The following is a 13048-nucleotide window of genomic DNA, read 5'->3' as shown; positions in this document are numbered from 1 at the left end:
TAATGGAGTTTCCTTGAACGTTTTACAACCTTCTAGGCAAATGAAGATGGACAGGTTAGAGAACAGCAGTGTTTAGTAGTTAGATTATCTGAGGAAATTCAGGTTTTAAACTCCAGCAGGAGTTTAAATCAAAGGGAAACCTACTCCTGGTATCTTTCTTTGAAGCCATTTCCTAAGAGAAGGGAGCTAAAGTAAGTAGAAATCTAGTGCCCAGTATTGGTCTTTGATCCAGACCTTTTCTTTTGTTTTTCCAGTATGTTACATAGATTTGATTGCTTCCATTCCATCTCTGGCTGCAGGTTCATCCTCTTAAGAATTGATAAATCCTGTCTACCTTTGATCAACCTAATGTGCCTTTCTTTGACTCTCCATAGAACATCACTTTGGATCCTCAGGAATGACATTGCATGAACGCTTTACTAAATACCTAAAGAGGGGAACTGAGCAGGAGGCAGCTAAAAATAAGAAAAGCCCAGAGATCCACAGGTGAGGACCAAAGCCTTCGGCCTTCCACTGAAGGTTGTCCTAAAAGACTGCTCATAAGTACCTAGCCAGCAGAACAGATATCTTGGTCACAGAGGTGGTTTGTCCAGAGCAAGACTCACTGTTAGCCATATGTGCTGATCCCTACAGTTTGCACAAATGTGGGAAATTCGACTGTGCCATTTATATCAGTGGGGAACTGCGTAAAACTGTTCATGAGGGCCAAAGATTGTACAGTGGGTTAGGTATTTGCCTCAGCAATTTAGGGTAATACTCCCCGGGTTTTAGGATATCAGTGGGCATTTATAATTGTGAGTGAAAAGGACTTGCTTTGATGGCACTAATTTCTCACTTGGAGCCTGAAGGAAACCACGTAAGGGTTAACTTACTGAATTTGTATTCTTGGAGCTGGCAAATGAGATAATAGACTACTCTTGAACCTTTTGCAGTAGGCATGGGAACCGTGTTGGTATGACGGTCTTGAACTTGGGTCTTTTGCAGAATATGTGTATAGGCCAGGCAGTTGTTTCTCACCTACCTAATAAATGGGCCATTATAATGGCCAGATAAAAAATGATACTTGGGTTAGCAGAACATAAATGGTCTTGATGTGATTTTGAGATTGTAGACATGACTGTCATCAGTCTGTCTTCTGGGTATAGCAGTACTGGCAGGGAGTTTCTTCTCTTAAAAGGTTTCTAAAAAGCGGGGCCGGAGCGATAGCACAGCGGGTAGGGCGTTTGCCTTGCACGCGGCCGACCTGGGTTCGATCCCCGGCATCCCATATGGTCCCCCAAGCACCGCCAGGAGTAGTTCCTGAGTGCAAAGCCAGGAGTAACCCCTGAGCATCGCTGGGTGTGACCCAAAAAGCAAAAAAAAAAAAAAAGGTTTCTAAAAAGCTGGGAATTCAGGATGGGGGCAGGAGGGAAAGAGAGGGAGGCCTGCTACAGACGCAGGCAGGAGGGGGAACTGGGGACATTGGTGGTGGTGGGAAATGTACACTGGTGAAGGAATAGATGTTGAAACAGCCTTATAACTGTATCTCATTGTGATTCAATTAAAAAAAAATTTAAATAAGGTGAGGAACTGGGGCTGGAGCAGTAGTACAATAGTGGGTAGGGTGTTTGCCTTGCACGTGACAACCCGTGTTCGAAGAGCCAGTAGTAACCCCTAAACATCAGGTGTGACCCCAAAAGTAAAAAAAAACTCTGGGAATTTGTGTCATCATCAAATGTATGCTAATAGGAAAATATAAGTATCTGAGTATTAGTGAAATATGTATGTATTTGTATGCTAGCTCTGAAATTTCTGGGAAGAAACACCTCTGATTTCATTACCAAGAATTTACCAGGGCTGTGTTCACACTGTAGAATATTAGAATATTAAGTAGTTTTTGTGTTTTCAATTTTAGGAGGATAGACATTTCCCCCAGTACATTCAGGAAACATGGTTTGACTCATGACGAAATGAAAAGCCCTCGGGAACCTGGCTACAAGGTGAACTGTTGCTTTAATCAGTAATTCCAACAAAATGAGTGCGTTGGGCATGAACTTGACAGAAATGTGTTTGTTTAAATTACTCTCTACTTAAGTTTGTGTTTTTCTTTTAAGGATGGGCATAATTCTAAAAATGAACTACAAAGGGTTAATTTTTATTAAATGTATCAACAACCTTTGTGAAGTGGTTAGAATATGGTAAAATGACCCCAAAGTCTATTGAGGTGAGCTTGAGAAAAAAAAGAGAGGAGTTTTGGAACAAGTGCCCATGATGAGAGAAGAAACTTTTTGTGATATTTTTCTGCTTGTAAGTATTATCAAATCAACTATATACATGCACTATTTCCAACCATGATTTCAAAAAGACATGCATGTCAGAGGAGAGAGAGCTATTCGTATCTTAACTTAGTAGACTATTTAACAGCTAGTCCAGGTTTGGTTTTTTTTTTTTTCCTAACATTGTACCATATATATCATCTGTTGGTTTCTGTTACTTTAAGATTAGTTATTACTTTGTCGCCCAGCTACATTTGCAATGATGTGCACGTAAACACTGTTATTACAAGGTTAAAACTTGTGTGCAGTCTTTTACAATGAAATACTAGGTTGGGTTTTTTTTTAAATCTCAGTATTTATTGCCCTTCACTCACATAAAGTAGTTGAAATTTGAAATCAGAGGTGACTCCAGTGCAGCTAAAACCTTTTCTAAAAATATTTTCACGTTTCAAACAAGTTGGTTGAATTTGATGAAAGACTCTCTTAGACAGTCTCCTCCCCTCCCTACACCCCTTTTCCTAAGGACCCACCAGCTTGGTGCTTACCATGAAACATCAGGCAAGATCTCTTCCCTGCTGGCAGTACTGCCAAAGCGAGCAGTGACTTAGTTTTTCTTTTTCTTTTTTTGTCTTTGGAGGATACAGAGCCTTCGTCCCTGTCAAAAGAATAATAAAAACAAATGTACTTACTATAGTTTCTATTACAATTAAATCATCTAAGTAAAAACTTAGCTTGTTTACATGAACTGTGACTGCACGGTGAGCTGCTCATTCCTTACTCTATTAGGGAGGTTTTGCTGCCATGAGACAAGTCCTTGTGTACGATTGTGCCAGGGTGTGCCACTTTGTTGCACCCTCTGCTCTGAGATTCCTAAGGATCGCTGAAGGGCCCTCGCTCGCTGTGGCTGACAGGTGGGAGGCCATTGTAGCGGCTTACTCAGCCTTAGCTGCAGGATACAGACCTTCATCGTGCTTAGAAAGTAGCCAAAATGGATTGTTTCTTCTCTTTTTTTCTTTTTAAAAATTTTTTGTATTGCTGGGCCAAAGCAATAGTACAGTTGGTAGGATGCTTGCTTTGCACATAGCCAATCCAGGTTTGATTCCCAGCGCTGCCAGTGGTCCCCTGAGCTCTGCCAGGAGTGATTCCTGAGCACTGTCAGGTGTGGCACCCAGAAAACAAAAAGTGAAATTTTTGTATTACTCTATAAATACTCTATGCTGCTTTTAAAAAGTAATTCCTTGCTAGAGAAATTTCTTCTTATAAGTTGTGTTAGGTTTTCTGTTTTGTCTGGAAGGAGTCAGTACTTGCAGTTAATCCCTGGAGGGGAAAACTCAGTGTGACTGAAAGTTTAGGTAGGAGAAGCATTTTCACCCCTGATGGCCAAGCCCTGAGCCAGCCTGTCCCACTACCCTCCAGAGCTGATTGGCTCCTCCCTGTGTAAGCTAGCCGGTCATTCCTGGGTCACAAAGGAAGACAGAAAGCAAGATCAGAATAAAGCCTTTTCTGAAGGGACCGTCTTCATTATGTTAAGAGAACTTTTGATCGGATTCTGTGAGGGATCCTGATGAGGTGACTTCAGTGGGACAGCCTGTATCCATCCCTCCTCCCAAGCTTGGGTGAGGTGACTCGGTTCTCAGTTCTTCTCTGCACCACTCCATTGGAGTAGAAACCACAATATATGGGATAGTTGAGTCGACAGCCTGGAATCCCAAAAACCTTAATTTTGATTTCTCTTGGCAGGCTGAGGGAAAATATAAAGATGATCCTGTTGATCTACGCCTTGATATTGAGCGTCGTAAAAAACATAAGGAGAGAGATCTTAAAAGAGGTAAATCAAGAGAGTCAGTGGATTCCCGAGACTCAAGCCACTCGAGGGAAAGATCAGCTGAGAAAACGGAGAAAAGTCATAAAGGATCAAAGAAGCAGAAGTAAGCAAGCCTCTGCATGTGACCACATTCAGACTCCTGAGTGGAGTCCTTGTCTGTTGGCTATATACCAGACCTCCCAAAGAGTTTGGTGGGGGGTTAGGACTGAAAGCAGTTTGCAGTTTCTTCTGTACAACCTGATTTTCAGGTAAAGTCCCTCAAACAGAAGTTTTACGCTAGAGCACATGTGATCCTTGTCCACAGTCTCCTGGGGAATGGGCTGGTAATTTGGCTACAGGGACAGTATCCAGTAACAGAGAAATGTTTAGGAATTTCATTTCAGACATTTTCTCACCTCCCTCCCCCCCCCCGCAATTTTTATTGGAGGTTGGAGGTTTTGTCTTAGAAATGGCTGAAGTTTTGGTGTCAGCTAATAACACTGTTTAGTCAGAGAAATGGGGTGGAACCAGATAGGAAAAGATTGTTGATCTTAAATGCCTTTTAAACTCGTTCTACAGATACTACTCGTGTTCCAAATGTTCTTAAACACAGGTGGCATTGTTGAGCTACGTAGGGCAACACTCTTGCCAAGGTTCTCCTTGTTTCTGTTTACATTTTTTTAATTTCCATGACTTTCAATTATGTCTCATTGAATGTAGCACCATTTCATTCTTAGGCTTCTTTTGTGATACTTTTTTGAACCTCGACTGGCAAGCATTTTCGTGTTAATTTGATTTTCTCTTTTGGGATCACATGTGACTGCTCGGGGATTCCTCCTGGTGGTGCTCAGGAAGCTGTATGCAGGCAGTGTCTGTGTGCCGGGCAGTGCTTCACTCCTGTCCGCTCTCTCCAGGGCTCTCCCGCCTCACCCCCCCCCACCCCCAATTAATTTTCTGGTAACATTCCTTTGAGACAGTTGATGTGATACCCATTTTGCCTGTTTGAAAGAGAAGCTCAGGATAGTTTTAACATCAAAATCAGATCTTGGTGGGGACCAGAACAATAGTACAGTTGGTAGGGCACTTGTCTTGCATGCAGCTGACACTGGGTTCAGTGTCTGGCATCCCCTATGATTCCCTGAGCACTTCCAGGAGTAATTGCTGAGCACAGAGCCAGGAGTAATCCCTGAGCATCGCTGTATGTGGCCCCCAAACAAAAGCAACCAAAATAAACCCAACTCAGATCTTGGGTTCCCCCTTCAGTTTTCCTTTTCACACAGTCAGTGTGTGTTAAGAGCCCCAACACTTCGGGGCCACCTCTAGGTGAAGGCCTGGATGACCTACCCTCATCAGGGAGTAGAAGTGATGTTAGTTACATGGTTGTCAGGACTCTTATTGGGAAAGCAATGGACCCCTCAGCATTTCAATTAAATTCGAATAGCTAATTGGGATTCCTTTCCCTGTAGGAAACTAATCAATACCTGCACACCTGTGTACATACAGTGTAATTAAAATAGCTACAGCAAGTCTAATAAAATGTAATACGTAATAAAACATAATTATATTTATCACCACTTGTATATCAAGACAGTTTACAAGACTTTTTGTTTTTAGTGCTTGGGGGCTACTCTCAACTCAGTCACTGTCACTGTCATCCCGTTGCTCATCGATTTGCTCGAGCAGGCACCAGTAACGTCTCCATTGTGAGACTTGTTACTGTTTTTGGCATATCAAATATGCCAGGCTCTGCCGTGCAGGCAAGATACTCTCAGTAGCTTGCCGGGCTCTCCAAGAGGGGTGGAGGAATGGAACCCTGATCGGCCACACGCAAGGCAAACGCCCTACCGCTGTGCTATCGCTCCAGCCCCTCAACTCACTATGGCTGAAAAATGATTGTAGGTTAGGAGTGCCTTTGTGGAAATCTGGGACCTTTTGGAGGTGTTTGGCAGGCTCCTTAGAGGTGGGGGGAGGCCCTGGAGCAACCATGATTGTCCAGTACTGGTGCAGTACTCAGGGGCCAGAGTGATAGTACAGTGGGTAGGGCATTTAGCCAACTTGGGCTCAGTCCCCAGCACTGCTGATGGATATGACTCCAAAACAGAAACAGGCCCGAGGCCTCATACATTCAGAGCACGTGTTCCAGCCCTGTGAGCCATCCTTCTGAACCCAGTCTTATTTTCAAAACGTTTTGAAAATAGGGCTGTGGGCATGGTGCAATAGAGCACATGCTTTGAATGTGTGAGGAGGTCACTGGGGCTGGGAAGTAGCGGGTGGACAATGGTGGGACCCTGAAATAGCGCTGAGTTCTGTGTCTCACTTTAAAGAATCTTACATCTTAAAGGCTGGAGATCATAAAACGAATATGGTGCTTGTTTTGCCTGCTGCCTACCTGGGTTCGATTCTCAGCATTTCATGTGGGCCTCCAAAACCCATTAGGAGTAACCCTTGAGCACCACTAGGTGTGGCCCCCAAACGAAACATCTTGTGACAGTGACTTGGTATTTCTCCTTCCTCTGAGTAGATACTGGGAAGATTCAAACATTTAAGTTTGTTTCCTTCCTTGGCCTTTGGGGTCACTTCTGCTGGTGCTCAGGGGATCCTATCGGGGAGTTGAGCTGGGATTGGCTGCCCACAAGGCAAGTTCCACACTTAAGCCCTGTATTCCCTCTCCAGCGCTGCTCAGCCATTTAAGTTGTTGGGCGTAATAAATGCCTGGGGAAAGTCGGGAGGATGGCAGGTACTTTATTCATAGGGGAGGAGAGGACCAGAAGGATGGAGGATATGCTGCAGGCTGGTGGCTGGCTCACTTCTCCCTGTAAGCTCTAAGCTCCCCTGGGAGCCTGAGCATGTGTTACCTTAGCGGCAGCTGGTAATACCTCCTCTACCACATGACCTCTAGAACAGACGGTGACTCATCATATTAATTAAGGTAGTTTTCCCTAGTCTGTAATTTCCTCCAGGTGAAAGGATGGAGGGAAATAACAAGGAAGAGTTGCCCCGATCCTATGCTTAGTAACACCAGGTATTTGAGCTCAGTGGGAGGTGGTATATGGGGTAGTGGGAGTAGTGGTATAATCAGGTTTGAATCTAAGGTAGTCAGCGCTGTCACCTGAGCCTTCTATCTGTAAAATAGAAATGGTACCAAATAATTCTACTTGCCATTTACAGCATTCCCACAGTATGGTGTTGATTCTCTGCAAAATAAAAATAGTACATATTGCAAACAGAAGGTAATTCTGTTACTTGTGCACCCTACTGGATGCAGAGACTCTCCATAGTGTTTGTTTGCTTCCTTCTTTACACATGGCCATTACCCTGAGCTCCAGAAGCCACACGCTGGGTTTTGTTCCTCCTGATGTGTGTGCTCCGTGCTCATTAGTGTCTCAGACGTAGGTGGCATTGAACACAACTGACAGTTGGGAAATGAAATTTTACCAGTATCTTGGGTGGGTAATTTGGATATTTTGTTTATTTGCATTGAGGGAGTTGAGCCACCCTCAGAAGCTCACCCAGGTCTGTGCTGGGGAATCCCTCCTGGCAGTGTTTGGGACCCGGTAGTTGCTGGGGATTGAACCTAGGCCTACGGCAGGCAAAATACGCTCAGCCCATCACACCATCTCTCTGGTTCTGATAGGGCGTCCTCGGTTGCCTTGTTCGTAATGTCTTCAGCAAATTATCCCCTAGAGGTTCTTCTAGGGACTCACTGGTTGCCCTGGTTCTGCTTTTTTCATAGGAAGCACCGGAGAACACGAGACCGGTCCAGGTCCTCATCATCTTCCTCCCAGTCGTCCCACTCTTACAAAGCGGAGGAGTACACTGAAGAAACTGAGGAGAGGGAGGAGAGCACCACGGGCTTTGACAAATCAAGACTGGGGACCAAAGACTTTGTGGGTCCAAGTGAACGAGGAGGCAGAGCACGAGGGACCTTTGTAAGACCCTGCCCCTCCCCTGCTTTCTAAGCCCCAGTTCCATTTAATGATGTACTTATGAGAATTAAGTTTTTATCATTCCTATTGACTCTACAAATAACTCAGCATTGCGCCTTCCCCCACCCCACCCAACTTTGACTTCCGTTCCTCGGGCTTTTTCTTTTCATTTCTCTTTGTGATAGTCACTTAGCTCATTTCTTTTTTTTTTTTTTTTCTTTTTGGGTCACACCCAGCGATGCTCAGGGGTTACTCCTGGCTCTGCACTCAGGAATCACTCCTGGCGGTGCTTGGGGGACCACATGGGATGCCGGGATCGAACCCGGGTCGGCCGCGTGCAAGGCAAACGCCCCACCCGCTGTGTTATCGCTCCGGCCCCCTCTTAGCTCATTTCTTACGGTTTCTGGGCTCAGAAGTTCCCTCATTTACCTTGACCTGTGTATAAGGGAACTGAACTGTGTAGGCTGTAGAGTTGAGATAATATAAGCAGAAAGGAAGTGGCTGAAACAGTTCATTAGCCTGTGACTAGAGTGTAACTGTTCCCATGCCTGAAAAGTGAGCAATGCAGAATTATTCTCTTTTCCTAATGATCCTTTGTTCTTTTTCCCTCTCTCCATTGCCACAGCAATTTCGAGCCAGAGGAAGAGGCTGGGGCAGAGGCAACTACTCTGGTAACAATAATAACAACGCCAACAATGATTTTCAGAAGAGAAACCGCGAGGAGGAGTGGGATCCTGAGTACACACCCAAAAGCAAGAAGTATTACTTGGTATGTGTTTGCTAGAGGGCCTTTGGCGCAAACAATACCAGATACTGAGACTTTGATCTGTCTGAAACCATGATGCAATACCTATATAGGCGTCTTACATAGACAACATAGTCCTGGAAGAATGGTTGTTCTCATCTTGAAAGGGTTTATCATCTTAAGATCTTTGTATTCCAGGATGAGCACTTCTTTTTTTTTTTTTTTTTTCATTCATTGAGCTAGCTTCATGCCCACTCTCCTCCCTCCAGCATTTACCCAGGGATTGAGCCATCACCTTCCCCTTAGAATACAGCTCTGCCCTTCTGTGAAAGACAGGAAAGACAGCTCTGAACACTGAGTTCTTTCATCTAGGCCACTGTTTCCCAAAGTGCTCACCCACCCTCTGTGGGTGCCCCATGATCTGGGGGTGGCAATAGTAGCCTCAGGTACAGTTGAGGGGAGCTGAGTAAATTTATTTATTTATTATTTTCTGTAAAGAGAGGTTTGGGAACCTCTGCTCTAAGCTGATTCTAGGTACCTGGCACCTTATGTGCTTCTGATACTACGTTTTGGGTCTTCTGGGTGCATTACTGGCCTGAGTGAGCCTTCTTGGTCTTGCTATGTCAGAGTAACATCAGATTCAAATGATTATGACTCTTGGGTGTCGTGACTAAGATAAATACAGAATTGCCATCACCCATCAGAAGGGCTAGTGTTTGTATTGTCAGTTGTACAACTAGGAAGCAGGTTTTTTTTGTGCAGATAACCACACAGCCACCTTTGCTTTCCTGTAGGTTTTCACTTTATTCTGGGGCCACACCTGGCTGTGCTCTGGGATTGCTCCTAGTGGGACCATATGGGGTGCTATGGATAGAACCTTGGTCAGCTGTGTGCAAGGCAGTTGCCCTCTCCACTGTGCCATCACTGGGCCCTGGGAATTGGTTTTCTGCTCTTGCCTGTACTGCCTGTTACTAACTTGGTATCGGGAGAGTTTGGAAGACCTCCAGCCCCACGTGTGTTTCAAATATTGCTTTCTCTGTGAGCTGCCTGACAACCAGGACACATTCTGTCATTTTACATCTTGGTATGGTTTTTTTCAAATCTATTCTTGAGAGATGGTGTACTAAATAAATAGTAGGAAGTTGCTTGCTGTTCATAAGCCAGTTTCCTCATTTACGTAGGGGAGGGGAGATTAGGTGTTTCATTTATTAAGTTTGAAGGCCTTAAAAACAAAAAAAAACCTCCCAGGGCTGGAGCAATAGCACAGCGGGTAGCCGACCCGGGTTCAAATCCCAGCATCCCATATGGTTCCCTGAGCACCGCTAGGGGTATATCCTGAGTGCAAAGCCAGGAGTAACCCCTGTGCATCGCCAGGCATGACCCAAAAAGCAAATAATAATAATAAATAAAGGCCTTTCACTGGTTCAGTAAAAAGTTTTTCTCATCTCCATCATCTTTGGTATTACAATGCCCAAGTCACTGCCTTAGAATTCCTTGGCACTTGAGTATTATTGTTTCGAAAATGAATCTACGTTTTTGGAGTAGCATCAGAGAGGAAGGAGGACAGAAAGGAACAAAAGGCCCAGCCAAGGCATAGGGAAAGGAAGGCCCATTTGTGTGGGCATCGGGTTCTCGTTAACTGTTTGCTCTGGCATTGATGGCCTTTTTCTTACCCCTCAGCATGATGACCGTGAAGGTGAAGGCAATGAGAAGTGGGTGAGCCGAGGCCGTGGCCGAGGAGCCTTTCCCCGGGGCCGGGGTCGATTCATGTTCCGGAAATCCAGCACCAGCCCCAAATGGGCCCACGACAAGTTCAGTGGAGAGGAAGGGGAGATTGAAGATGACGAGAGTGGGACAGAGAACCGTGAAGAGAAAGACAATTTACAGCCCACAACTGAGTAAGGGCCAGTCTCACGGGAGCCCCTGCCCAGGGGAGAGGTGCTGGGAAGATGGCTGGTGAGGAGCTAAACAGAGGAGCCCCAAGAAGACTGTGTGAACACCTCGCCCCTACCCCCACCAGCCGTGCAGAGTCCCACTAGAGCTGAAAGCAACCTGCCGCTGTGTCCCGCTTGACCGAGGCAGCCGGCTGTGGAGCTAGGGTCAGGCCCAGCTCTGAGCAGAACACAACACATTGGGCTTTAGCTGTGTTTCTCCTTTCTTGTTGGCGTGTGGGCGCTGGGCTGGGCTGGGCTGGGGTAGGGGAGAATGATACTTGGATTTTGGTTTGTTCCCTATTAGAAACCAACAGTTTTGTTCTTAATTTCATTTCATTTGGAGCTAAGAAGACTAATATGATGATTTTCATTCTTTTTTTTTTTCCTGATTTTCAAAGCTCCTCCCCCTTTTTTAGGCATATGTAGTAACATTAGAGTTAATTTGGACAACTTTGATTCTATAAAGAGAAAACAGCATGTGAATAAACATTGAAGTGTTCACCTCAGTTTGGGACCAAACTGCTTGGATCTTTGTAAAAAATCGGTTTTGTATGTTGAGGAGGAGTTTAAGGCCTTTCTGTGCATCATCCCCTTTGCTGTCCAGCCATGTATCTATCACATATGGCAACGCTCCTAAACACATCCCACGTGCTCCCTACCCCCACCCCCCCATAGTTTCTGATTTCTTCTGGGCTGGGCTTCTTCCCCTTCTCCACCAGCAGCTCCAGTGTCCCAACTTTCTAGCCCTGCTGATCTTCAGCTCAACAGGAGTAGAAGCTGGGTGGCAGTTCCTGGTCTGTTTTCTAAGAAACTTCTGAATTCTATTATCTTTACAAATATAAGATGAGAAAATAATTTTTTCAATATTTTTTATTAATCTTTTTATAAAATGAAAAACTCCTATGATTGATTAAGGACGGTGGTTATAGCTGGGTGATTAGTGGGTTTTGGGCTTTTTTGGGGGGTGTTTTTGGTTTTTTGTTTGTTTTCTTTTTTTTCGGGGGGTTGGGTTTTTTTTTGTTTGTTTTGTTTTGTTTTGTTTTGTTTTGTTTTGTTTTAACCTTGAGCTTTAAGTTGAAACATTCTCTCAGATGTTGGGGTGGGGGGCATCCTCTTCAAATGGGTTCTTGTGCTTGCCTTCCGGGGAGGCAGTCCTGAGCAGGCGAATCATAAAGCATTCTTGCATATATTATATGCAGTTTGCACCCCTTCTTTCCCCCCCAACCTTTGCCTATTGGGTTGTTGTGCTACTTCTCCTTACTTTGCTACATTTCTATAGTTAAAACTTGGTTTACTTGAATGATTCATGTTTAGGGGAAAAAAATGAAAACACTTAAAATTTGTTTCAACTCCTCCTGCAAATAAAAATAAAAATGAAGTGGCAGATGTAAAAGCGCTCTGGTCATTGTCACACTGGGGGCGTGTGTCATTGTGTGTGTGTGCATGTGTGTGTGTGTTTCCCATAATAACTTGGACAACCCAAAAGACAAACCATCTACACTTGTGCCGCAGCCCCTCCACCAGCACCGCCACCCTCTGAATCCCAGGGGCAGCCAGTCCTGCCGTTCTGAACTCCTCACCTCCAGTCATGTTCGTGGTTCTACCTCATCTGCTCGTACACCCGTGGAACTAGCAGTGCATTTGCTCTCTGCTGCCATAAGCAAGGGCTCTGGCTTCCAAGGTCGTGGGGCAGAGTATGGATGGCAGGCTCAGCCTTCTGCATTCCTCCTCAACCTCACTTGGCACTAGGTGGGCCCTTTCGAGCCCCTCGCCATTCTAGACTTGGCTGTGCCATGAGCAGTGAAAATGGAAAAACAGGTTTCATCCCTGCCTGTCTCCAAGTATCCCAGGGGTGCTTTCTGATCTAGCGCCTGAGAGGGGGGGCTTCTGCATTCCCTGGTGGCAGGGACACAGCTCAGAGGTGAGAGCAGGAAGCTGAGGAGCAACAGCTTTGTACAAGAGCAGCCACACCCTCCGCCGGGGCCCCGCCTTAGAGCGGTTGCGGCCTGCTGCCCCCCCTGGGCCCTTGCCCAGGTATGTGCCTCTCCCCACCTTTTCCCCTGTAGCTAAACGCTCACTGGCTGCGGAAGCGCCGAATGCACGGTGGGCGGGAGCCCAGGGGAAGCGTCTAGTCTGGAATTTGTGACCGGGCCTGGAGGAGTATGTGGGAACTGTGACCAGCAGTGACCAGAGACCCCCAGTGAGCCTCACTCGAGTAGGGGGGCCGCGTCCGCCCGCCCCCTCCCACACCCAGCGCTGCACCGGGAGCCTGACCTATCGGCTCGAGTCTCCGCCTCCCTCGCCGCACCCGCGGCTCGTCCCACCCCAGCGCGGGCCAGTGCTCCGCTGCCAGTGGGCCCGCACTGTGCTTCCCGCCCGGCTCA

The 13048-nt window shown here is 45.9% G+C and overlaps 1 protein-coding gene across 1 annotated transcript in view; it reads left to right on the top strand.

The window, feature by feature from the left end:
• Positions 1 to 12048, top strand: part of THRAP3 (thyroid hormone receptor associated protein 3) — a 47501-nt gene extending 35453 nt beyond the window's left edge. The window contains exons 7-12 of the mRNA XM_004614247.3: positions 375 to 486; positions 1895 to 1979; positions 3996 to 4183; positions 7793 to 7988; positions 8611 to 8754; positions 10411 to 12048. Of these exons, the coding sequence (XP_004614304.2) occupies positions 375 to 486; positions 1895 to 1979; positions 3996 to 4183; positions 7793 to 7988; positions 8611 to 8754; positions 10411 to 10632 (947 nt within the window). The 3' untranslated portion in view covers positions 10633 to 12048. The remainder of the gene's footprint in view (positions 1 to 374; positions 487 to 1894; positions 1980 to 3995; positions 4184 to 7792; positions 7989 to 8610; positions 8755 to 10410) is intronic.
• Positions 12049 to 13048: the final 1000 nt, after the last annotated feature.

This window comes from Sorex araneus, chromosome 5 (genome assembly GCF_027595985.1).
Source record: "Sorex araneus isolate mSorAra2 chromosome 5, mSorAra2.pri, whole genome shotgun sequence".
Lineage (NCBI taxonomy): Eukaryota > Metazoa > Chordata > Mammalia > Eulipotyphla > Soricidae > Sorex > Sorex araneus.
The sequence above is the reverse complement of the archived record's forward strand: the minus strand, read 5'-3'. Positions and strand labels throughout refer to the sequence as shown.